The sequence below is a fragment of the Diplotaxodon limnothrissa genome, linkage group LG20 (assembly GCF_057381915.1).
Source record: "Diplotaxodon limnothrissa isolate DT_005_m linkage group LG20, D_limnothrissa_male_GT1.1, whole genome shotgun sequence".
In the NCBI taxonomy this organism is placed as follows: domain Eukaryota; kingdom Metazoa; phylum Chordata; class Actinopteri; order Cichliformes; family Cichlidae; genus Diplotaxodon; species Diplotaxodon limnothrissa.
This window is the reverse complement of record NC_140615.1, coordinates 8,293,061-8,319,551: the sequence shown is the minus strand read 5'-3', so window position 1 is coordinate 8,319,551 and position 26,491 is coordinate 8,293,061. Positions and strand designations below refer to the sequence as shown.

Below are 26,491 nucleotides of genomic sequence, written 5' to 3'. Positions count from 1 at the left end.
GTGTAAGTTCATCTCTTTATGTTTGCATAGTATTTCCATGTTGAGCTTAACAACCGATGTATGGAGCCACAGCTGGACTGGCTGTCGGAGTTTTGTATTGAGGGGGAAAGGAAGCGATTTGTTTTATACTTCAGCTAGAATGAAAAAAGACACAAAGCTGGAGTTATTCGGTGTCTTCATGCTGAACAGCTAAAACTTCTTCCCTCATTCTCCCCCCTCCCTCTCCTGTTGCTACTTCAATCATGAAACTGATCGATTATCAGCTGATCGGCTTTTCTGTCGCTAGTCTCTCTCATTTGTTAGTCACCCAGTTTGCGCTAGAAAGAGGAAAACGGCAGATAAACAACAGCAGCACGTTTAAGCTTGATAAGCTGTTGCTAGAATTTTTTAAATATTACTTCTAGTATCCGCTTATGTTTTCTGGAGCCACAGCCGTAATAGCTGCTGGTCATGATAGTTTGGATATGTGGTGAGAAGGAAACATGAAGGTGAAACCAGGAGAAGTTTTTACTGAATCATTAGAGCTGAACAGGTAATGAAGAAACAGGTTTACATTTTAGGTCACATGAATGAGTTGAAGGGAAGTTATGAACTGTTTCTGAGAGACAAATAACTCCAGGATCCTTTTTTAGGTAGCTGACAGCTGGTAACTGTGCAGGGGCGGATCTAGCAAAGTTTTGCCAGGGGCCAGGTAGGGCATTAACAGGGAAAGGGAGACACAAAGACATAATTTTCTTTCTTATTCTCATTTAAAATGTCTAGCTTTTAATAAATAATTATTCTAAATCTTACTACCAAAGTGGTGATCTGGTTAAATGTATAGAGATCCATTATTGTATGTAGTAAATATTAAGTCTAATATATGCCCTAGTAATAGTAGTACATATAGCACTTTTTCCTTTGGGAAGGTACGCTGTCTGCGCTGTCTGCAACTGTATTGAAGAAAAATGTTGAATCAAATTATTATAGAAAAATAATTGATTTCTGTGCATTAAAGTAGATTACGTCAATTAAGCATTATCAGGCGGAGGGTGCGGGGTGGTTTCCTAATATTTTTGCTGGGAGTTGGCAGTCCTATTAGTTAGTTTAATATTTCTATGTACTGTTTAGAATACCTGAATAAGGAGGATGGTGTAAGTTTTTTAGGTTGATCAGTATTGCTGAAGTATAAAATATTTTGGGTGCAGTGTATTTTTTTGCATACAGGTATAACAGAATAGCTTTAATGTTTTGTTTTTAAAACTGAGTATGAACTTATACAAAATGCAGCAAAATATTTATAAAAACAGTTTTATTTATTATAAAATACACTATATCGGATTCATATCGGCATCGGCAGATAATCAAATTTATGATATCGGTATCGGACATAAAAAAGTGGTATCGTGCCATCTGTAGTTTGCACAGAGGCACAAGTAAGATTTGTTTTGTTACAAGGGAGTATCATGAAGTAATGCACTAATGGCTTGGAAACGGTAATTGTTTGTCTTTCTAAAGTTTTTTTTTTTTTATTTGTCTTCCTTTTCTGGCAGATTTTCTTCCCCTTATGTGTTACTGTTTATTCAAGAAGATGGTGTTATTTTGGTAAGTACATGCAAATTCCTTACATATTTATCACAACAGTATTTGTCACAGTATTGCAGGGACAAGTTTATCTATCTCATCTTAAGGGTTCTTGTGATTATTAATATTGATATTAATTAATATCAATTAATATATATGATTAAATTTCTTTTATCCAGGACAAAAGAAAAAAAAAACTTGCGAAAGTGAAATGAAAAACAGGAATTTAGTTCTTGTGAGTTAAGAGGATGCAGAGCATAGGGTTAGATGGAGGTGGATCATTCACTGTGGTGATCCCTGAAGGAAACAGCCAAGAGAAAAAGGATCAGATTGCAAAAAAAAATGTGGTTTGTTTGCATACATGAGTCTTTACGGTACCCACAGGACTCCTGAAGTATAAGTACTCTGAAGTTTGCAGAGCAATTTCAGAGATGTTTGGGGCTTACATGGCAAGCATGTTTTTAGTTGCACATCTAAATTTTCTCTGCTCTCTGTTGCTGATGGCAGAGTTCTGCCCCGCTGACCTCACAGGTGAGACACTCCCACCAGTGGACAAAGAGCACAGGAAAATGTGTTGCCAACCACCTGAAACAGACAAATATCTGCTTTTTAAAACCCTTTAAACCCGTTAAATGGACTGATGCCATTCATTTCTTCTTTGATTAACAGTAGTAACATCCTTCATGCACTGTATACTAACCCATATGATAATCATGCTTTATGAAGTGATGGCAATTGCATTGTAGCATTTAATGAAGAAATAACAAAATAATCATACCAATGATTAAGCACCAGTCTTCTTTTTTTCTGTGTGTGTGTGTGTGTGTGTGTGTGTGTGTGTGTGTGTGTGTGATACAGGTAAATGCTGAATTCCAGTGTATTACAACACTTCAACTGGAGATGACCTTCGCGGCACAGTTAGACAGAATTACACCTCAGTTGATGACAGTTTTCCAGAAGAAGGGCGGTGTTTCTGGGCAGAAACTTGCCCACCACTTGCAGATCATGCAAGAGGTAAATCTGAATATTGCAAATTCTATTTGGATTTCTTTTGTCTTAAGTGGCAGGTCACTGGTGAGTCCAATAAGCCGTTTTAGGTGACCAGCCAAGCAATCTAAATTTTGAAATTTCATATATAAATTTTATTTACTATGTTTGAACTGACATATGATAAAATTTACTTATTGCGAATGTCAGACATTGTTCTTTTTTCCAAATTGGTTTAATCAGCAACTCTCTTTAAACAGGCTGAAAGTGATGTTAAAGTGAAAAGGGAAGCAGTTCTCAGGGCACTTTGCCTCTACCTTGGTGAAGAGGACGGAAGCCTTATTCGGGAGTTCTTTGTAAGTCATTTAAGTCATTGTAAGCAAGTCATCTATACACACACTTTTTAGATAGATATCTGTGTGTGTGTGTACACACACACACACACACACACACACACACACACACACACACACACAAACGACTAGATTGGAATTTAATTGTAGAGTTAATTGTTTTTTCTTTTACCTTTTTATTAAATGTTTAGGACATTGAAGGAGATGATATCCAGAGAGACCTGAAGAAGCACACCATGGGCATTTATGTCATCAACAGGGAGGATGGACAAAATGGACATTATGATGACATTGGAATATTTGTTGAAGGGGAGATAGTCATGGACAACATTGGATCTCTGGCCCAAGCTTGTGCATTGATGCTTGGAGTAATCTATGCACGAAACCTAGCCTTCCCCAAGGAATTGAAGGACTATTATGAATTCATTTAGAAAGTGTTGATGGGATTCGATGGTGAAAAGCTCTCCCCCAAAGTCTTTGGGCTGAAGAACAAAATTGCTACTGGATAGGAAGATTTCTAAAATAACACATCAAGAGAATGCTGTTATGTAAATTACCAATGACTGGTGCTCTTGTGAATAGGAGTGAAACTCTTGTACAACCATCATTTGTTCTGTGTTATGTTTCGATTGAACATTTTAACTTTCAATAATGAATGTTTCACGTGTGGTACATTTGAGTAGCTTGAAGAGCAACTTTGTAATTATTCAGTTATAGCTGCTGCCCTGCGTATAATCAGTGTTAACTCAACCGGATAAAAAAAAAAAAAAAAAACATTCATGATTACCACACTGCAGCACACTGGTAACACTTTAAAGACTATTAATTGTTTTGAAGCGAGTATGTTAGGTCAGAAAATATGTAAAACATTCAGAATCTTCAAGGAAGGACTAGAATGGAAAGACAGTGGTCAATAAGCAGTAAGGAAAACACAAGTTTAATTTTAAGTCTAATTACCTTATTAAAATGCAATTTCTAAATATGGATCGCAGAACAGCAAGTCTGAAACTGGTTAGTTTGTGGATGCATCAGTTTCTAATTGTGATACATTATACTGCTGGTAGTGTTTTATTCTTTTATGTAAGGAGTTTTTTTTTTTTTTTCTTTTTTAGAGGAAGAGAAACATTGGTTAACATTTCTCTTGTCTGTTGTTTCTGTTTTGTTTGAATACAGCTTTTTAAAGCTACTAGTTCATAGGCAAAAGTTTTGTAATTTGTATTATACAAATTGCAGCAATTTCCCTTAGAGATGTGGATTCTTATTCTGTTTGCAACAAATTTTGCATTAATAAATGATGTGAAAGAATGTTGTAGTTTTCATTATTGACGTTTTTAAAAACTACAAATCAGGGTAAGCAATATTTTTTAAGTAAACTTAACTTAATTGAAATAGAGAGAAATTAACAATTTGATTGATTTGAATATAAGTTTGGGACATAAGTGTAAAGGAAACAAATTATTCTGGTACATTTAACACGACCTTAGTTGGACTTACTAATAATATTTGACTAAGACGTATCCACAACAGTTAAGTTAAAGTAGCTTAAAAATATATGTTGGTTTTACTCGCTTAAATTAAATTCAGTGTACTTAAAAAATATTTCTGGATTCAAACAAATTTATTTCGTGCAACCACTTGTCATAAAAAAATTGAGTAAATTGAACAAAACATTTTTTTCAGTGTTGCTGTGAACAGCTCCATCATGTCAGTCATAGAGTTAGATCCATATGTATTTGGACACTGATACAATGATAGTGTTTTTGCAATGATCCCTCTTTGCACTACCACAGTACATTTTACATGAAAACATTAAGATGTGATTGGAGTTCAGATTTTCAGCTTTAATAAAGGAAATGGGTACGTCTCTGCTGACCCCTCACATCCTGGACATACACTGCTCAAACTGCTGCCTTCAAACAGGCGCTCCAGAGCTCTGTTTAGGAACACCAGCCACCACAGAGACAATTTCTTCTCACAGGCTGTCACTGTGACGAACACAGTTAAATAACCCACTGTTATATTGTTCAGGTCATATAACTTCTGTGACATGTTATTTCTTACTTTTTAAAAAAAAGCTTTTTCTTTTCTTTGCATGCAGGAAGCAAAGTAAACTGGAAGCAAATTCCTTGTTTGTGTGCACAAATGTAGCCAAATAAAGATGTTTCTGATGTTATGACCATGTGCCATTTACCCATTGTCTGCCTCTGAAATGAAAAAGTACTGCTTTATTAGTGTCAGAAGTCTTTACAAAAACCCTCCAATTGTCCCATTCCTATATGGAGTATTCTTGTGTCTCCAGTTTGGTGGTTATGCCAGGATACTGTCCCTCCATTTTACTCTTCATGTAATCCCAGACACACTTGATAATGTTGAGATCAGGGCTCTGTGGGGGCCATACCTTCCAGTACTTCTTGTTCTTCTTTACGTTGAAGATAGTTCTCAATGACTTTGGCTGTGTGTTTGTATCTGGGACTCTCCACCATTTGACCTTAGGACTGAAGAAGCTTCTCGGATGAGAGGTGAAACGTCTTCAAGCAACTTAAAGAAGTCCAGACGCTTTTCTTTGCAAGCTCCTTTGACTACGATGACCTGGATGACTGAGAACCTTCACAGACATACCTGATGGTATTGCATGATGGATAAGTATCTGCCTGTATTTCTCAGGATTAAGAACACGATTAATCCTAGGCTTGGATGTAGGCTTCCTCACATTAATTGACCAAATCTCCAACTCCATTTGCAGAAATTCAACCCCAAACTTTCAAGGAACCTCCACCATGCTTCACTGCTGAAGCATGGTGTTGCTTCACTCACTCACTATTGTACCGCTCTCCAGCACTTCGATGAACAAACTGCCTTCTGCTACAGCTAAATATTTCAAATTTTAACTCGTCTGTCCAGAGCACCCCAGTTCCTATGTTTTTGTGCATGCTTAAGTCACTTGGTCTTGTTTCCACGTCAGTGGTATGGCTTTTTGACTGCAACTCCTCCATAAACATCACTTCCATCCAGACTTCTCCGGACAGCAGATGGGTGTACCTGGGTCCCACTGGTTTCTGCCAGTTCTGAGCTGATGACAGTGCTGGACATCTTCCGATTTCAAAGGGTGATAAGCTTGATGTGATCTGCTGCACTAAGTTTCCTTGGCTGACACTGCGTCTACAATCCTCAATGTTGCCCATTTCTTTGTGCTTCTTCAAAAGAGCTTGAACAGCACATCTTGAAACCCCAGTCTGCTTTAAAATCTTTGTCTGGGAGAGACCTTGCTGATGCAGTGTCCTTCACAACCTCACCTTGGTAGCAGAGTTTGGCTGTTTATCACCCAGTTTTAGGTCTCTTACACAGCTGATTCTGACCATTAGCATCTGTTTGGTATAACTGGTTGATCACCTGACTGTAATCCTACAAAGTCCCTGAATTTGATCAAGTGTACCTATGAGAATTGATGCTGGTTTGTTTGTTCGCTCATTTTGTAAACTGATAAAAAATAAACAATCATTATTTATCTTTCTGAAAGCATTCTCTGTTTACAACATTTTTTCCACACCTACCCAAAACCTTTGCACATTACGAGAATTTACTTCCATTTGTTCCAATTCCAATTGGAACAAATGGAAAAATGTTACAATTCATTTATTTCTCCATAGTTATGACTTTATCATAGAACAGTTTATGATAACAGTCAGTTGTCATAGCACTTCACAGTTTAGGTGTCAGAAAAAAACGGCTTAAATTCTTATATGAAGTAGTAAAAAAGAGATTCATATTCATTCATATCACTACTCTTTAGATTTTTAACTCCCTGTTTGACGCTCTGCACTCGAGCAGACATATAGACGTTGTAGTAAGAGCTCAGTTTGGGGAGTTTAGCCTAATTGACACTCTTCTGAAGTAATTAACATTCATACTCTTTCAAACTTTTTTCAATTTTACATTCACCGAGAAATGATATTTTTACGTTTCCACCGAAGTGATAGCCTCCACTAAAATAGGTGAACTGTACATGGTTAGAGAAAAATACTGAATTTGGTGCTCTCCGTTGTTTGAGTCGTGAAAAGCATCGAATCTCGAGATGAGGCAAAAAGTCTCTCCACCCTTAATTCCCATGAAGTGTTGGTACATTTCAGACAAAGGCTCGCTGTTATCGGTCTGCACAGATGGTTTGTCGACGCCGAATTTGATTGAAAACACAAAAGAGGACTCTAACCGTAAGAGCAAAACAGAGAAGAGCCGACCCCTCCCACCACCATCGTCCTGCAATCCCAGCAGGGCGCGAGGGGCGCGTGCAGCAAGTGTGCCTCTCAATTTCAGAACAGGGTTTGACTTCGTTTGAAGATCTTTTGCAGGCTTCTGATCTCAATATTTTACCCCTTTAGTATTTATTTGTTTACATTTGAAGTTAAATGCTGAACTAAGATAGCTTCACAAATCGACCCCATTGCAATATTATACCTATACTCTATTGCGTTAAAAAATATTAACTCAAACTGAACCAGGTGGAAAGATAGGATATATATTATATTAGAGAATTTAGTAGTAGAATTGAGAATTTTACAGTCATATTTTATTTTATTTTTTCTACCACTGTCTCCGGTAAGACAAAATAATACTGCTTCGAAAAGATATCGACAGAGTCATGCACTCCTGCTCAAACATCTTTCATCTCTGTGAAAAGATTGAGCTTTGTTATGATAAACAACCATGTCACGATAGCGTGGACGCTTAAAAAAAGAAAACAAAACAGAGGCAAGCTATGGGAGACAACTGCAGCATAGAGTAAAACGGGATAGATGCAAAGCTTCTTTCAGTTGGACCCTAACAACATGGACCTATTAGAAGCTTGCAGATGGGATACCCACGCCAAAACCCGCGTTGAGATCGTGTGTCGTGCGTGTGAGGTTTATAGAAAAAGAGCACAAATGTTTGGAACAGTCTCTCTGTGTGTCTGCGTGCGCGCGCATAGACTGGACCAGGAGACTGCTTACTCCGGATGCGACAGAGGTGCAGGAGGAGTATGTGGGGTGTGGGGGTCATTAATGGAAGTTGGGGGTTGGTAGAGTTGGGAGCTCTTTAACAGACAGCCATCTGGTCCCCGTGGCGCGTGCTGCGCGTGTGGTTCCCCAGAGTGCAGTGGTATTTGATGGGTTGTCATGCCTATCCAGTTTATATTTTAAACAATAACAATAATATCACAGTTATCACTTAAAGTTGGTTCACACTTGGCAGGACAGATTGCTGGGTTATTAAATACTTTTAGACTACGGACAGGTAACGGACAAAAACATTTAAAATGCCTTGTGAGTAAGTTACAACCTGGTGTCCTTTTATATTTTGCTATGGTTATTGTGATTTAATAAAATGCACCCACAGCACCCACCCTTTGTTTTTTCAAGCCCATCAACGCATCAAGCATGATGCGTTAGCTGTAGTGGGATACACCCTACAGGTAGAGACCTCCCCTGGGTAGAGACTGCATAAAAACGTCACATGCAAAACCATTGTTGTAAAAATCTAAGAACAGATGTTATTTGAAAGTAGCGTGGCTTGGGTATATATGCCTGGAGTAAGATTCTATATCCATGTGGACACTTTTTTTCTTGAATGCAAGCCTGGCCCCTGTGCGACTAATGCATGTGCTGCATCCTCTTGTTTTAAGTTTTTATTTTTTATTTTTAAACACACAGCTCCATGCAGAGAATATATGAAGAATATTGTGTCAGAATTGCACGCATTATATCCCAGTAAACGAACAGATTTGAACAGCAGGAAATTCAGCTGTAAAGAAAATCTTAATAATAGCCAGTGAAAAGTGAGAATACGGATAAAATGTGATTCTATATGCGTAGCTTGTTATATTTCACAGTTAAATTACAAAATAAATAATTCTATAGCCTGTATTTTCTTTCTAGGCATCTCCGAACACTGCGTCATTACGCACCAGTAGTGTTTTCGAAACAAAACAAAATTTAGTTCCATCAACTGTGTGAGAAAAAAATGAACCTATCTTTGTATTAAAACATCATATTTAAAATATGATGTAAAATATATGGCTTAATGAATGGATATTTGATGAATTAGCATTTGACGCGTCAAAACTGAAAGCTTCTTTACGCACAAATTTCCTCAGCTTTTTGGCACAGATTTTGTTTGGTCTATGGATCATAGCGCAGACACGCACCGCAGCTACGCTTGGATTAAAGTAAAAGACAGATGGTTATCTGACTAAATTTGATGCTTTTGTCTTGTTTTCGTAGAATGTGGGTCCCGTTCAAATCGTTTTGTGCCGGCTTGGGGGCGTACCCATGACGCACGGAAACCGACGCCACGGACCTGGATATATACCCCAGTACTTGGCCGTTAGAGGCACAACTTCGCCTATCTTGGTTTTGAACACTACTCTGGCACAAAGTCGACGCTGAAAATGTCTCCGAACATGACATGCGAAGCTCTCCAATCTTTTTCCCCAAAGCTATCTCTTGCCAAAAGAAAAGAAGCTCTTGAACTGAGAAAGGTAAGCAAAGTGGCTAAATTTAGTTTCATTTCCTTAAGTATTTTTTACCGCATACTTCACACATGTTGTAATGAATGAATACTAAATTCTATGTGTCCTTTTGTTTCAGACTATGAAACCGCTAATGGAAAAAAGAAGACGCGCCCGTATTAACGAAAGTCTGAACCGCTTAAAAAACCTAATCATCCCCCTCACAGGCAGAGATGTAAGTTGTTTGAATTTACATTTTCAGTATGCTCACTTTGCAGATGTAACTGACTATAGTCAGCACAGCATTTTGACTCGTACATCTAACATCTTCTTTTCCCTTTTGTCTCCAGCACTCTCGTTACTCCAAGCTTGAGAAAGCAGACATCCTGGAAATGACCGTGCGGTTCCTCGGTGACATTCAACCTGCTAACGCTAAAAGTAAGTTAGCTATGACTTATTTAACCCTTTTATTTCTAAATGTATTAACAACAGATTAGATGAACATCAATCCTAACATTTATCTGTTTTTTCAGGTTCTGTAGAGAATTACAGGGAAGGTTTTAAGGCGTGCCTCAAACGCGTCTCTGTTCTGCTTCCCCAAACCAACTTGGATCCAGACGCACACCAGCGCGTCAATGAATTTGTCCAGCAGTCCATATCCGCCACCGTCACCCCAACCTGCCTGAACTGCTGCGCCCAGACCTCGATGACTTTGCCTCAGATCCATCAGAGACTCTTGAGCATCAAATCCAGCTTCAGCTCCAGGGTGCAGAGTCAGCAACGCAGCAGCGCAGCGGTCCCAAACCATGCGCAGTCAGACTCGCAGACTGCCAGCGCTGCAGTGTGGAGACCTTGGTAAATTTTTTAAGTGGTCCTCCGACAGCTGTAAAAAGACTGTAATGTGTTTAATGTTGGGAATAATATTGAGAGAGCATTACCTGTAAATACACACAGTGATTAAGAGCTTGGATTCCGTGATGAAAAGCAACAATTCATCGTATTGGTTGAGTATTGTATACTCGTTTTGCGCGCGAGTCTTTTGTCCTGTACAAGCTGACAAGTGTAGACAGTCGTGTATATATGAATTTTTTAAAAATCTGCATGTATGTATACGTTCAATATTTAGTCCTCGTCGCGGACTAAGTAATCAGGGGCCATTGAAACAGCCCTGTAAGACCCAAAGGGTCAGTTTATGTCTGAATTTGCACAACAGACTTCAGAGTCCTGAATCTGTGCAGATGAACTTTGTAGACATAAAATGTCTGCAGTGAGTATCTCTGTTGGGGTGTGTTGTATTTTTGCTGTTTACAGCAAATTGTATTGTATATTTTGTACAATAAATGAATAAATAAACTAGTTAGATCTCGCTTTGTGTTTTTGCTTAGACTTTCTGGTCTTTTAAAGGTTTATTGATATGGATCGTTTATTCAGTAATAAAAGGAAAAACGCTCTTTGGACCATGACTGTGATTTTAACTGTAAGGACAGGGGCAGGACAAGGCACGCAGCAAATTTGCAAAGCAAAACTGGCAGTATGAACTGACCTATATTACAGGAAGAAAGCAGACAATGCAGCACCAATGTGTACATAAAAAAACGGAGTTTTTTGAGCTAAAACGTGGCGTAGAGAATTGAATGCATTTTTTTTACATTAATGAACAAAGTATTATATGACACAGTTGTCAGGCAGATGTGAACAAAACTGACGCCACTGGCTGGGACGCATTTTGAGGTCAAATGCGCCCACAGCAGGCAGCATAAAATATTGCTCCTGAATGGATAGTTTGAGAAAGTGCGGTCTCTGCTGCCCCCCTCTGGGCGATTATAGGTATTGACATAGCTGAGGTTTCTGTTTCTCAAACATGCCTTTCTCATTTAACAATTTAGGAAGCTATGGAATGCAAAGGATCTTCTCTGGCTTATTATATCGATAATATAATAGTTTGTTATTTTAGGGCAATTTGAAAGAACAGATTTTGCAAAACATTTAGCAGATAATTTCTACGAGCTCTGCACATTTCCTCTAATCGAGCCATTTCGCAAAGACACTGCGACCACAGCAGCCGGCGGACGCCCGGAGAGTGATTTCCCTTCACATCACACACGAATCTCACTGCAACACGAGAACCATGTCGGCACCGCAGACGGGCGAGGCAGCATCCCCCCTTCAGATATGCAGGTAGGACGTTTAATAAGACACGTTTACACGAGTGCTACCTTCACACACATGCTAATAACGTGCTGCTGGTCGCCAAATGACGAGAACAACGCGGCTACCGGCGTAGTTGCGTGAGAGCTGCTGAGAGGACGATAACCCAGATAATCCGCTTCTGCTTCTTTTTATATTTTTGCGCAGACTCCATCGCCCGAGGCGAGTTCAGCCGCTGGTTCAAGATGTTTGACGTGTGCTGTTGTATAAAATACGAGACGCAGTTTTTTCAGGATGTTTAACGTTCGAGCTTCGTCAGAGGTGCGGACCATCTCAGCCGCGTTTCGCAAGTGATGACCTCAGCGCGGTTAGCTCATACAGAACAGGCGAAACACGGCCAAGGACGAAGGCCACTACCATTTTACCCAAAGTCCAAGAAAAGTAAACACTTTATCGCGTGAAAGTTTATCGCGTGACTCAATTTGTCTGGACATTAGTTTAATTAGTCCGCACTTTGCCCCTTTATTTATTTAATCAGATAATGAACAGATGTAGAGCCCAGAAAGCAAACAGCCATCTGTGATAATAAGGGCACGACTGCGACCTATTAAAATACCTTTCAACTGCGCGTAATTTTCCAGAGAATAGGTGGTAGTACTTGCGCCCGTCCGTAGATGGAGCCAAACTTCTCTTGCGCACCTCTGCTATGTCAGAAATATATGCCTACATTTAAAGAAAAGAAAAAAAGGAAAATAAAACATTCCCTCAAGTAAAAACACGAAAAACGACGAAAAAGACGGAAAAAAAATGCACAATCAAAAGAAGATTTAAATTATTCCAAAACAGCAACATATGATACTTATATAAGTCACTATGACATCTATAGGACATTTAAATGGTAAATGGCCTGTATTTATATAGCGCTTTACTAGTCCCTAAGGACCCCAAAGCGCTTTACATATCCAGTCATCCACCCATTCACACACACATTCACACACTGGCGATAGCAAGCTACATTGTAGCCACAGCCACCCTGGGGCGCACTGACAGAGGCGAGGCTGCCGGACACTGGCGCCACCGGGCCCTCTGACCACCACCAGTAGGCAACGGGTGAAGTGTCTTGCCCAAGGACACAACGACCGAGACTGTCCAAGCCGGGGCTCGAACCGGAAACCTTCCGATTACAAGGCGAACTCCCAACTCTTGAGCCACGATCGCCCAGTTTTATAAGTTTTATAATCTTTTCTCATTCTTCACTGCTCAGTGTTCAGTTTCTGAGAAGTTTACCACGGTCTTCGGAAGACTTTCTGAAGCCAGACAGTATTAGTATTAGTATTAATGAATCATAACTTCAAAAGTATTTCTTTAAACATTGGGTCTGATCCGCCCCCCCTCGTGGAGGATGTCAAGTATTTCTGGCTTTGCATGATTGATGCGTTGAAACCTTTAGGTGACTGACCATGTGGGAGTAAGTTTCCAGTTACTGGGATGTTGCGGTAAGATGCTAGTAGTTCGATTGGATATGAACTTCTTTTCTGTAATCATGAAAAAATGTAATGTTTACAGTCATAATAATACAGTGATCATCAAAGATTATGGGATTATCTTTAATGATCACAGAAAACAAAGGCGACAGTCACAGGTTGGGTCAGTGAACATATTTATTTAAGCTTATGCTATAAACTCACACTATCTACTTCAGCTACACTACCACAAGCCCAAAACAGATTTAGCCTTGCTAAACTAACATGAAAACCATGTAATGTCTAAAAGCAAAGAGCGAAGAAAAGAATCCCACCAACCACAGGTTGTCACAGACTGATTGGATGATTCACTGTATAAAAGGTGCACTCACTTATCAAATACATCATTCTTCATCATGCTTCAGCGCACCAGCTTCTAGATAAATCACTCACAGAATTCAGTATGAGTGCATATTTTCAACATTTAAGGGCTGAAAGTGTTTCAATCCTTTACAAAAGGATCAATACAAACTATTCAATCACCAGAACGTCACCTTTTGGGCCGTGTGTGTGGAAAAGTCACTGAGAGCCCAGCTCAAACCCAAAATCCTAGTGGTATACTCATCCTGCTCTCTTCGCTCCTTCCTCTTGTTGCTGCACTGGCAAATTCTTACAGAGTTGATGTCAACAGGTTCGTGAGCATTGTGCACAAATGACAGGGAGCAAGGCCAGGAAGTGCAAGTTTATTATGTGAACGTCTCAGCAGGCCCTCTGCCATCAAAGCTTTTCAGAAAAAGTGCCTATTTTAATCAATGGAGTGTAAAATGACTGAATAAATATTTGCAGAGCTAAAATTCAAATCATAAGGAAAATGTGTACTGCATAAAATTTTTTAATAACATGTCCACTTTGCCACTTTACCACAACACTATGACTGTAAACACCCAGTATAGCCCAGAGGACGGCTTTTTTTGTTAGTCATTTAGATTGAGGTCTTCCTAAGAAGTTACCCTGACTGATCCATTGGATATTCTGTCTTTGCACAATGATCTTTAACGTCACTGAACAGTTAGAAGTGGATGTATGTGCATTAACAGGAAGTTAGTCATCTAGTTCTTCTTTAAGTCAGCTTCACTGACTATATATCAAAGATGCGCTCCGTCTGATTTCTTCGCTGCAATAAGAAGCTAAACAGGATCCATCAAAGCGCCCTCGTGATTAGTTTAAGAGTGCATTTGGAAGCGTTATGATCTTTATATTGTTGGCTTTCATTTGGCCTCATATCCAATATTTTTTGACTTTCATTTTGGCACTATTAAGAACTTCAGATTGCTTTTCTGCAACACACTAGGAAGGTATATTTTTTCCAACTGTTTGCTCAGAGTTCAGTTTGTTCCTCTCTAGAAGATTCGTACAACGGCTTTGTGAAAAGCTAAAAAATATAAACAATTTATTTTGTGACTTTTAGTACAGAATAGGAGAACACCAAGTGGTAAGACAACATTCTTTGACTTACTGTTTATGCATACAGCGATATGGATGTGTGAGTGTGTTTGGCAAATGCCTGTCTCACGTGGTAATGTAAGTATGCTTGCAGTTAAACACTAGGATGCAAAATCACTTTCACACCTGTGCTGTGATCTTGTTCTGTGGACAGCCGGGAGAGAAATGACACTGAGACCCCAGTTTGTGAAGACAATTCTGTCTTTCAGCCAACATTGTTCTCGACGCAGGTAAACTAAAATAAATAAATAAATAAGAGTTTTTTTTCAACAGGCAGAAGCTTTTGTCTTAGGCACCCATTAACAGCAATATTTTGCATTTTCAGTTAGTTGTCATCTATATATCGTTTGTATGTTTAGTCCAGTGGTGCTGCTTCTAATCAGAAACAACGTCAGCTTTTGTGTACTCACCTGTGTATATAATCTGTGTATTATAGATATTTTGGTTGATTTACATGAGTAAACAAGTGATTAATCAACTACATCCTGATTTGGAGGTGTGTAAGTGTGATTTGAAAGGTTTGTGGACTTGGCTTTCTTTATTTTACTTTTTTAAGCCTGCTATTCTGTTGAACATATTAAACTGTATTATGTTGGTACTGGGGTGGTTGTAATCTTGGCCAAGTATCTTCAGTTTGTTTCCTAAATTTCAAAATTTAGTCTTTACTATAGAAAAATACAGTGGAGAAACATTCTCGTGAATTAAGGATCTGAGACAAGTTTCATTCATCTGGTGCTTTGCATGTGTCGCAGGACATCTTGGCAGATTTGTCACTGTCAAACTCTGTCAGCTGCAAGACTCAAACCTCAATGTGATGATGACTTCTTTCATTAGCTAACTCCTGTCTGTCTTTGTATCAGCGGGTCTGCTGAGATCCAGTTTGACTAGTTAATGTGGTTTGAGCGGTAATACTCCATGACATCACTCAGACCATCAACGTCAGATCTCAAAATCTTGAAAGCTGGGTTCTTAGAGCTCATACACAGAGGAAGTAGGTGAGAGACGAAGACTGAGAGCCAGTCCGTGTTTAGAGATGGATTGCTCTAGGGCTCAGCAAAGTCAGGCTTCAGATGAAGTGGATAAGACGACTGCAGTGGTGGAGAAACAGCAACATAGTCAAAGTAAGCAAGTAAGCAAAGATGTCAGGGAGGGTGAGAAGACTGGAGCTTGGAAGTGTACCAAAAATCATCTTAGCAGGTACTTGGTTACTGATGCACACACACCCACACACACAGTCTGTTTTGATCATTTTGTGTTGGTTCCTAGTCATTTCCTACATATGGTGAGGAGTTTTGTGAATTCTAGTAAATAGAAAACTGAGAATTGTCAAGTTTTATGGGAAGTTATTGATCACCTTTCTATTACACAAGGGCTTACTAATGCTGCCAAGCTGCGTATTGTCTTCCTTTTTGTTCTATACACACACACACACACACACACACGCACATACACACACAGTCTAAATCTTAACCGTGTGTGTCACAGAATTAGTCAGTGCAGTGGCGCACTGCATTATTGTGGTTAGACATTTGTACATTTTGGATTAACAGTGCGTAAAGTGATTACACCAGGTATAACTGGTACAACTCGTTTATCCATACACTGAAGAAGTGGAGCCACTTCATGCACCGTCTGCGATAATGATGCGATAATGATGCTGTGTTTAAGCTGTGATGCAGTGTGGAGACATGGAGAGCTGCATTATCGGCTTGTTATGTGCAAAGATGCAGCACATGAGTGACTTTCTGGCATTTAAAAAAAAAGTTTCTCATTTTTGTCTTTGTGGTTTTTTTGGACAAAGTTTCATAAAACTAGTGGTTAGTAGGTACTTAACCTTGAGGTGACTTAACATGAAAAACAAGAAGAAAAACATACTGCGTGCACTGCTTGATAACACTATTCGGGAAGCTTATAATACAGTTGGTGATATGTAATAAAAAGATAATGACACAAATTTGAATGTGAATCAGACTGAAAGTCATGGGTCATATAAAGAGCCTTGAGGCGACTGTTGTTGGGATTTGGCGCTGTGTAAATACAATTGAATTGAATCGTAGTAATGCATTCATTAATTATTGCAGGATTATGCGGCCAGACGATGCCAACGTTGCGGGCAACGTCCACGGTGGCAACATCCTCAAGATGATAGAGGAAGCCGGATGCATTGTCGGCACGCGGCACTGCAACACACAGAACGGGGTAAGAGACAACAGCCACTGTCTTTCTGGACTGTGCTATCGTACTGTTGGATAAATGAAGTCAAGGAAGTTCTCCATAAGTTCCTCTAATGTTCATTTTTTTGTAGCAGAGAGGTGTCATTTATATAATGCACTGCAGTACTAAATGTTTCTATTTTTTAGCACCTGAATAAAGAGACTAAAATATGTTGTGAATAACAGTGTTGAAAACTTCTGTACTATAAGTGTGAATTGACAGAAATTAATGCAAGAAACTAAGAAATGATAACCATTACTTTTACAACTCAAATTTTAAAAAAAGTTTAAAAAAATGTGAAAAATTAATTAAAAACACAATAAAGGAAATACAAAATCTCAAAAGGGAGTTATTTCTGTCTAACTTGCAGTTATACTAGCATTAAAAACATATTTATCAAATTAGTGAAGTTTCCATCCATCCATCCAATTCTTCCACTTATTCATTGTACTGGGCTAGGATATAGCCTGCCAATCACAGGGCTGACACAAAGAGACAGACAATCATTCACATTCACACCTAAAACCAGTTTAAAATCTCAAATTAATCGAAACCCTGTGTATGTCTTTGTGGGAGGAAGCCAGAGCACCCAGAGTGAACCCATGCAGACAAAGGGGAGAACACACAATCCCAGCCTGGATTTGAATCTAGGACCTTCTTGCTGCGAGGCGACAGTGCCTCACAGACAGTGACATCTGCAGTTGTACACATCATTAACCTCATTTGGACTATACAACCTTGCTCAGTGGTATTATTTTTATCACTCAGTGTACAGTCATGTAACTGGGGGAATCAACCTCAGTGACTCAGGATTTTAAACCAGATTTTCCCTCTGATCTTCCAGCAGAGCAATTTCCAGATTCCTGCCATTGCAGTCAGATGTTGTGATTATGTGACTATGTGTGTATAAGTTTTGAGTCTGCTGTTTGTCTTGTATAGGACCGCTGCTTGGCAGCTCTGGTTCGGGTGGAGAAGACAGAGTTCCTGTCCCCCGTGTTCATAGGCGAGGTCACCCACGTCACTGCTGAGATCACGCACACCTCCAAGCACTCGCTGGAGGTCCAGGTCAAAGTCATGGCTGAGAATATCCTCACAGGTGAATTGCTGTGATATTCAAAAATGAATGCCTAACCCTAACCCTTAGCCTAAACCTAACCCTAACCTAAATGTAACCCTGTCACTAAAACCACATTTTGAGTCTCAAAAATGCCTTCAAACTTGTGGAGGTGGGCATTTTGTCCCCATAAAGACTGTAGGTCCCCACAAGTATAGTAACATTACAATTTTTGTTCCCTACAAAGATATGTAAACATGGTACACACACACACATTAAACCTGTTTGGGAACCGTTTTATAGCATTTTTCAGTTAATGATGAAAGGGAATTTAATTCACACAAACGATTTTAATCCTGCTTAGTTTACAGAAAAACTGTTTGTTATAAGATAAATTTAACATTAAGCAAGCTACTTTTGACTGCTCCCTTGCCACAAGGGGTAACCACAGCGGAAAGTGTCATGGCTACTGAACGGACCCACGCGCAGACAGTTCTTTCAAGGAAACAAAAACGGGATTTATTTACAATAGGGATCACCTTAGTGCAAAATATATGTACAGTGAGTTGGGAGGGGGTCCAGGGCTCCAGGGAGAGAAGGGGGGGGGGGGGGGGGGGGGGATCCACACACACGCTTCCTCTTCCACTCAGTCACCGCCACCGCTCCTCCGCACACACGCACTCCTCTTCAGCCGCACTCGCTCCAACACTCCACACACTGCCCCACTTGGACAGGTCCGGTGATTCGGTCCAGAATCTACAGACAGAAGGTCAAGGTTAGTTCCACAACATAAAACACGTGTAAGCGATTCTTCTTTGAATATGCCGCGAGCACGAACTCAGGTGGTTCGACGTTCCAGCGGTGAGCTGCTCTGTGCCACTGCCTTAAATAGCAGCTGGGGAAATCAGCCAGATCAGCCGCAGGTGGACACCATCCACAGGGGTGCGTGGGCCAAGAGTGAGAGCCCGTAATGAGCTCCACCCAGGCAGAGAGGAGGAGGAGAGACAAAAAACTAAAACTAACAACAACAAAACCTGTAGCCAGCGTGGGCCAACCAGAGAGACACGGGGACCGTGACAGAAAGATCTGCAATTTTTAATTGACTGATTTTTATGTCCTAAACAAACCCAAAGGGGATTTATGTGTCCAGTGGAATCTAACCAGCAGTGGTTAACTGCACATCAGCATGCACATTGATGTAGGATTTCTGCTTCCTGGATGATTTTGTTTGAGTCGCACTACTTTATCTGTGCATCGTTGTTCACCTTTAGCCTCATTCTCATCATTTCAGAGAACCAATGGTATGGTAAACATTGAAACAGGAAGTTGACTACAGAAAGATAAAGTTGACAAACACAGATATACAAATATCTGCATGTTCAGCATGTACTGTAAAAATTGGGGCTGCAACTAATAATCTTGTGTTATTAGTTGGAACAAGTAACTATTTGGAGCTTTTGCTTGGAAATATCTTAATCAGTTCTCAAAGAGCTCTCTTATTCAAAAAATTAACATGTGACATAAAAAAAAAGCAAACGTGTGTGTGAAAGTTTAGCAGTAAGCGTTATGGTGTAAAAAGTGCATAGGTGAAACTTTTTGTCTGGTTATTTGTGCAAGTCAAACATTAGTTTTGTCTTTATCTCTTTGTCTCACTGTCAGGCAGAAATATTTATGAATCGGAATTTATCTCTGTGTTTCACGCGTTATTTCTTAAATGGGAAAGACTTCCTATGGAAATATTTTGTCACTTCTGGAAAATTGGATTACTTAACGATCAATGAAAAATGACTTCATTGTGACATTCCGCTGTTTAACCACAAGAGGGCAGCACATAGTAAGTGGTACTGCTTGTGGCAGCATGAATAATGAAACGCTTTCACAAGGGACTGCATTACGTGCTGTGATGGGGGAACAGAATGTAAGAGGGATGCTGATTTCTAGAGTATTTGGCAACTGATGATGTTTCTAATTCTGTAATACACGTAATACACTTTATTTATATGTGTGCAGGTTAACTTGAACACACAGGCTCCCACAATTCTCAGAGTACCTCAGGTAAAGATGCAGAGACCACTTTGGGTTGCTGTATCTGAACCTTTAAATGGCACGGGGACAGAAGTCTGCCTGTGATAAATGTCTCTACAAATTTAATGTCTTAAGGCACTTTAAAGTATGTAATTAGGGGGTTATCTGTGAGTTTTGGCAGTTTACACCAGGTGCAGTTTTTAAGTATGAAAGAAAAGCAAATTTTAATAGTTGTGCAGTGGTGGTGTCCATCTTTCAGCTGGTGAAACTAAAGACGGGAGGAAATGGAAAGAGAGGCAGATGGAGAGCAGCAGACAGACATATCGATGGGGAAAAAGATAGCAAAGAGAATTTAAGAGGAAAAATAGCAAGAGTAGCGAAGAGATAGAAAGAAGGATGAGGAAAAGGAGGTGTGGGAAACAAAAGAAGTATCCCCTAGACAGCCGTTGCCCTAGCAACAGGCTTATACTGGTTGGTTGGCTGGTTGCTGGGCTGAAAGCAGGTTGACGGAGGCGGAGGCACAGATATGAGGTGACAGGTGGCGAGCAGCATACATACGTGCAGGCACCGGAATGGACAGCCCTCTACAGTGAATGGCCCGTTAGGAAGGACCCCTAATGAGGGGGAGATCAGGAAGCAAGCACATGGACTCGAAGCATTGTTCAGTTTGGTTCAAACATTTCTAACAGGGGAGACATTTTCAATAAAATGGAATCTAGCTTCCATTCCTATATTCACTATTTAGTCACATCAAGTTTGTCTTATAAAACATGCTAAGAAATCCTAATTTGCATTGCAATATGTAATAGGTTTTAAAGCAGTAGTCCACAGTTATAGAAAATGACACAATGCATCTTCTGGTACTTTCAATCATTATTAATTTCTAAATTTTCTGTTCTCTTGAGAGTGAAAAATCTATTACTATACTCGCATAAACAAAGAAAAAGGATTCGTTCTGAGGGTTTGAGTGTAGGTTTAGTGTCAGGGCAATGTGGGTGTAGTGTAAATAAGAGGAGTTGTAGCCCGGGGTGGGAGCAGGCATGGAGGTGAGTTCCTCTGGGACATCAAACTTTGCTACTGAGGTCTCTAGAGGCTGTGTGGGCCAAGCACAGTAATAGAATTAGTTTATATTGTATGCTAAATTTTATGTACAGTAAAAAGTACACTGTTTTCCTGGTTCACACTTAACAGCAACTTATGTTAGTCACAAATACCCCCCCAAAACAAAGTCAAGTCAAAGTTTATTTATATAGTACATTTAAAAGACTAGTGTACATCAAAGTGCTTCACAATAAAACCGCAGTGCGGGCAGAACAAAGAACAAATAGTACAATTATACTTAAAATTGCATTTACATGGTGTAGTGCAGGCCGAATGAAAGTCAAACTAATTTGTTTCAAAAGCTAAGTTAAACAAGTGTGTTTTTAAACGAGATTTGAACGATTGAATTGATTCCAAAGTACGGATTTCGACTGGGAGATAATTCCAGAGTCTAGGGGCAGCGATGGAAAATGCACGGTCACCTCTGGTTTTTAAACGAGACCTTGGTTGCATTTGGAGCAGTTGGCTGGAGGATCTTAATGCTCTCTTTGGGTTGTATGGATCAAGGAGATCAGTTAAGTAGCTAGGAGTCATGTTATTTAGAAGAGAAGAAAACAAAAGTACAAAACTGCTACAGATATTAATCATTTGAAGCGATCGAAACCTGCATATAGTAAAGTGAGCTGGCAATGTGAAAGACTTCATTAAACATTTAAAGGAGAGCCCGAGAAGGAGCAGCAGCTTGGTGGTGTAGTAGGTCATATTTACAGGAAGTGGGCCATATTTGTTTGTATACTGTAACTATGGCTGTGCATTTGAGTTGGCGCAGCTGCGAAAAGCCAATGGTTATGCATTTAATGGATCTATTTTTGTCCAAATCTCAGTAGAATACAGTATGCTCAGCTGTGGCCGAGCACATGTTTTTAGTTTGTATTCTTGTTAGATGTGCACTTTTGTGCCTAATTTTTTGAATGCATATTTGGATGTTCCATGCGCACTTCATACATGCATGTGGGTTTTCGTCTGTGTTTGGCTCTTTAAAAGGTTCCTGCAGGGCAGAGAGGGAAGAGAAGATAACGGGAGCAGACATTATTTGCTTCTGTCATGTTGGCTTAGCATCATGGCTCACACAATGTGGCCCAGTCAGACACGGATGCCAAGTGGATGTACCTGCACACATTCTCCGTCACAACGCATGCACGTACCCAACACACTGACCCACGCCCATACACACACGGGGTTGTGCAGGGATGACCTGCATGCATGCAGAGCCTCATATGTAGACACAGAAAAAGAAATCACACACCTACGTGTTCTCACACCCACACTGAATGAGCACAGTTTCCTTCTTGCTAAAAGAGAACACATACCGAGACAGGACTGGCAGGTTTTACATATTCCCGACCAGCTCTTTTCCAAGGCAGAAGATTGATGGATTGCTTAAAACAGGAATACAGAACAAAGGATTTTACCAGTTGTAGACCAGATTATGCACTTTGTGTATTTTCTGGTGTACATCACAGGGTGTGCATTTGTGCAGCCGTGCATGCTTTTTTAGCTCTGTGCAGATGTTAATGTGCATGCTCCTTGTATCTTGCACTCTTTGTGCAAGGATCTTTGCATTTATTTAATATGTATGTGTGTGTGTGTGTGTGTGTGCGCGCGTGTGTATGTGGAGGAGGCAATCATCCAGGTTCCACAGTCAGTCAGGCAGCATCTCGTCAGGCAGGCCTCAGTCACAGACCCTCAGGGTAAGGCTGCCTACTGTGGGCACGAGCCGTGATGATTGTCCCTGCTGGGGGGATTGCGCATGCGTACTAACATACACATGCACACTCACAGTCAGACCTACACACACTACAGCACGTGCAGATTTGCAGATGTGAGAATACACATACATAATGAAATGCCACACTCTCTCACACACACACAAACACTCGCCACTTTATAGAATGTGCACATACACGCACACACACACATGCACACACACACACATACACACGTGCGCTCTGTACATTCATATAATGTGCTTGTGCTCAGTCACTCATGGGACTCGCATATATATATATGCAATGCTACTTGTGTTGCACTCTGGCGCACATTCACATGAACACGACATACACAAATCCCTCCTGTTCAACACACATGAGCAGGGAGAGAGCTGAGAGCGCAGCATTGTGGGTTTGATGCTTAAAATGTTGTAACCATGATAGTTCCTGTCCTGGTAGGTCACAGAACTGCACATCCTCAGAGAACATACAAACACATCTAAAATTGATTGTTTTAGCTTTAAATTCAGCTCAGCAACATAAAAAAAAAACGATCATGCTTTTTTTTTGTAATAGCGTAATTGTCATTAATATATTTATATGAAGAAAATATGTTTAAATCTAACACAGAAAACAATATACTTAAAAATACCACACAAAAACCCTTAACAATAAAGCACAAGACTGGTTTGATATGAAGGCATCTCTTACTTTTTTTTTTAAAAACATGATGCTACAAGAAAATGAAGGTTAGTTTAGTTTAACAGGGAGTTGTTTATGTGGACTCACAATGGAGTCTGTCAACTGTGCAGAAGCTTTTTGTCTCACAGCTGGATTTTCCAGATCTTTATTTTGATTGAGAAGAGAGGTCCTCGCAGTAACGATGTTCAATTCAGTGTGCTAAGCACAAACAAATATTAAAAAAAAGTTTACATTGAGTATCAGATAATCCTCACTCAGAAAGCACTGTTAGAAACTCCGCTGCTGCCATGATTTAATCTATTCCTATCAGGCTGTAACATTCCCCAGAGAGGGAATGTAGTATTATTAAAAGTAATGGAGCCTTGGCTGAGCACAATGGAAAATCTGTGGTTTTGATCATGGGGATCAAGTACCAAGAACGATCCCCTCTGCACTGTCTCAGAGCCTGGAACAGGCTGTTCAGGAAGGAGAAAAGAAAACAGGGTCTTTTTTCTGCTTCGAGAGAGAATTAAGGCGAGTGAGTAAGAGACCAAGGGGAGAGCACAGAGGTGAATCAGTAAAAGACACAAATCAAGTGAAATAGCTCATGGTGAAAAAAAAAGGAAAGATATCGGGTAAAGGACAGGAAGGAAGAGCAGGAAAGGTGAGAAATTACACACACACTGAGGTTGTCAGACTGGGACTGCCTAAAAGGTTTTCATTTGAACAGAAAGTGTGAATTTTACTATGAAGTCCTGATTGATGCCTTAAACTTAGATTAAAGGAACTGGAAGATGTATGAGTCATGCTGGAGGGACGTTGTCCCCTACCACCCCCACCAACATAAGCACCCATGTGAGCCGTGAGATCAACACCAAAATGCTCTTATTTCTAATTAAATGTGACACAGCTTAGTGTTTTAAATGCTGCTGCATGTTATGCTAAAAGAGTGTCTGTGTAGTACTTACAAAACAACACCTATTGGATTCTTGTTCCATAATGAGGGTTTTTATTTTTGCCTGTCTCTTCAGAAGGTGAAGCTGTCCTTTTAGTGATGTTATACTCCTGTAAGAAGAGCCAAGTGATACTAGTTGGCTTGTATCACGTGCAATGTCCTTTCTTGCACAGGCAATTGCAATTTTGCACATTAAAGCACTCACTGCACCGCTGCACTGGTCTTCCTCCACTGACACCCCATATATATTGGAGGGGGGAAAAAAGGTGCCTGCCACTGCTAGGTGCCATTTCTCTCAGCTGTCATAATGCCTTTTACCATTTATGCAGGCCCTTGTTCCAAAGCTGTCACTGCCTGAACTTGAAAAATCATCCCCAAAGTCAAGCGAGATCCGTTAGCGCAGAGTGTAGAAATTTGACAGAGCAGATTTGTGCCCATGGTTCATGGAGCCAAAAATCTTCCTATTCTGCAATTCGTAAATCCAAACTAAGTAAGCAAGCTGTTCCTCCTGCTAGTTCAGACCCAGCTTTTGTGAGTCTGTAGACACGTGTCAAAATCAACCACTTTTCTAGTAATGGTCACTTTTACATGCAAACAGTCAGACGATACTGACCTTAAAAAGCAACTTAAAGGCTGCTTCAGCTCGTCAGTGGGGCTGTGTCGTCTACGGTTGTACCCTTGACAGTGGGTAGTGATTGGTGCCTGCCTACAAAGAACAGTCTTAAACTTAAGTGTTTAAGGTATGTGCTAACTAAAAATAAAGACAAAATGATAGTTTATTAAATTTTAATGAAATTTGCAGATTGTTTCGCTGAAGTTTAATAAACTCCTTGCTATCTAAAATATAACAGGACACCGGAGTAAATTCTCGAGCATCTCACACTTCTGATGATCAGTTGTTTGCTTGATGTTTATTCAGCTGTGTAAAAACTTTAACTTTAATCTCAGCCAAACCGATTCACTCAGGAACAAATAAAATACTAAAAAAAGCCAAACAAAAACATAACAAGTTATCTAAGTGACTTATATATCATGTTTAACCTGAGTAGCGAAAGACGGCGGTGGGTTTGAAAACGATATGCCAGGAGTCCGGTGTTCTCACGGGCTCTAGTGAGCCTTTCCCCCAGCTAGCTATCGTGCTAGTGGGTAACAGACGTCTCCGAAAACGTCGGAGCGCTTTTGAAAGTATGTGGTGTCTTGATAAACTGAGCAGATATTTGAAGTTTACACAGCTACATTCTCGCCTGAAAATATGTTAAACTTTATTTTGTGACCCAAAAAGAATAATAAGAGTAATATTAAAACTAACTAGCTGCCGCCATTGTTGGAAACTGAGCTGTGTCACTACCCGATCCGTACCGGAAACCCGATCGGTACCCCGCATGCGCAAATCTTACGTCACTTCCTCTCTTTGCCAACATTGCGACATTCAATATATTTGAATGGTACGGTTAGCGCCCAGTTAGCTCCTAGCATTTCTCAACAGCTCTGCCTCCTTTTCGACTGCCCGGGACATTTAAACAATGGATAATCCGTATACAAAGAAATTCATGCTTTTCTCCTCAACAGAGAGCGTCCCCCGATTGAGCAACAGCGCCGTAAAATAAGAAGAATGGCGCCTAATTACTGTCATGGTCCTGGGCCATGTTGGCCCAGTGTTCTTAGTTTCCTTGTATGTTTGTATTTTATTCCATGCTTCCCCTGCCCATTATGTCTAAGTTCTCCCCGTGCTCTCTCTCTTCCCCCTGTGTGCCCTCTATGTATTTATGAGCCCTCGTCCCCTTTCGTGTTTATTCCATGTCTCCCCTGCCTGTTACGTTGGTGTTCTACTCGTGCTCTCTCTCCTCCTGTACTTCCTGTTTCACCTCTCCCGTCAGTGTTCAGTTCACCCCGCCCTGTCTCGTTATGATTATCAGTGTCACCTGTGTTCCCCGTGTGTTCCCACTTCCCTCGTTAACCCTCTGTGTATTTCTGTCTGCGTCTCCCTCTGTTCAGTGTGACGTCGTCCCTCATGTTGTGTGGATCTCCCTGTGTCTCTCTGCGTATGTTAGTTTACTTTTCCCAGTTTAGTTTTGTATTTCCTATGTTCTGCCATTCCAGCATTAAAGCTGTGATTTTGAGTTCATCCCCGTGTCTGTGAGTTTTGCGTTTGGGTCCTCCTCCTGCCTGCCACACAGCCGAGCCTTGACAGTACGACGTCACCACAACATGGACCCAGCAGACTTACCCGGGGAGAGCGATCTGATACGTGTCC

The 26,491-nt window shown here is 40.3% G+C and overlaps 2 protein-coding genes across 2 annotated transcripts in view; both read left to right on the top strand.

Annotated features, from left to right (window-relative positions):
* Positions 1-9,324: 9,324 nt before the first annotated feature.
* On the top strand, positions 9,325-10,243 carry LOC146610469 (transcription factor HES-2-like). Its single transcript, XM_085345267.1, has 4 exons — positions 9,325-9,414; positions 9,524-9,619; positions 9,735-9,822; positions 9,918-10,243. Exons 1-4 carry the CDS (start codon positions 9,325-9,327, stop codon positions 10,241-10,243), a joined length of 600 nt encoding a protein of 199 aa, XP_085201393.1.
* Positions 10,244-15,531: 5,288 nt separating this feature from the next.
* The window catches only part of acot7 (acyl-CoA thioesterase 7), a 57,989-nt gene continuing 47,029 nt past the window's right edge, over positions 15,532-26,491 (top strand). Inside the window, exons 1-3 of the mRNA XM_085344550.1 lie at positions 15,532-15,695; positions 16,580-16,697; positions 17,652-17,808. Coding sequence (XP_085200676.1) covers positions 15,532-15,695; positions 16,580-16,697; positions 17,652-17,808 — 439 coding nt within the window. The remainder of the gene's footprint in view (positions 15,696-16,579; positions 16,698-17,651; positions 17,809-26,491) is intronic.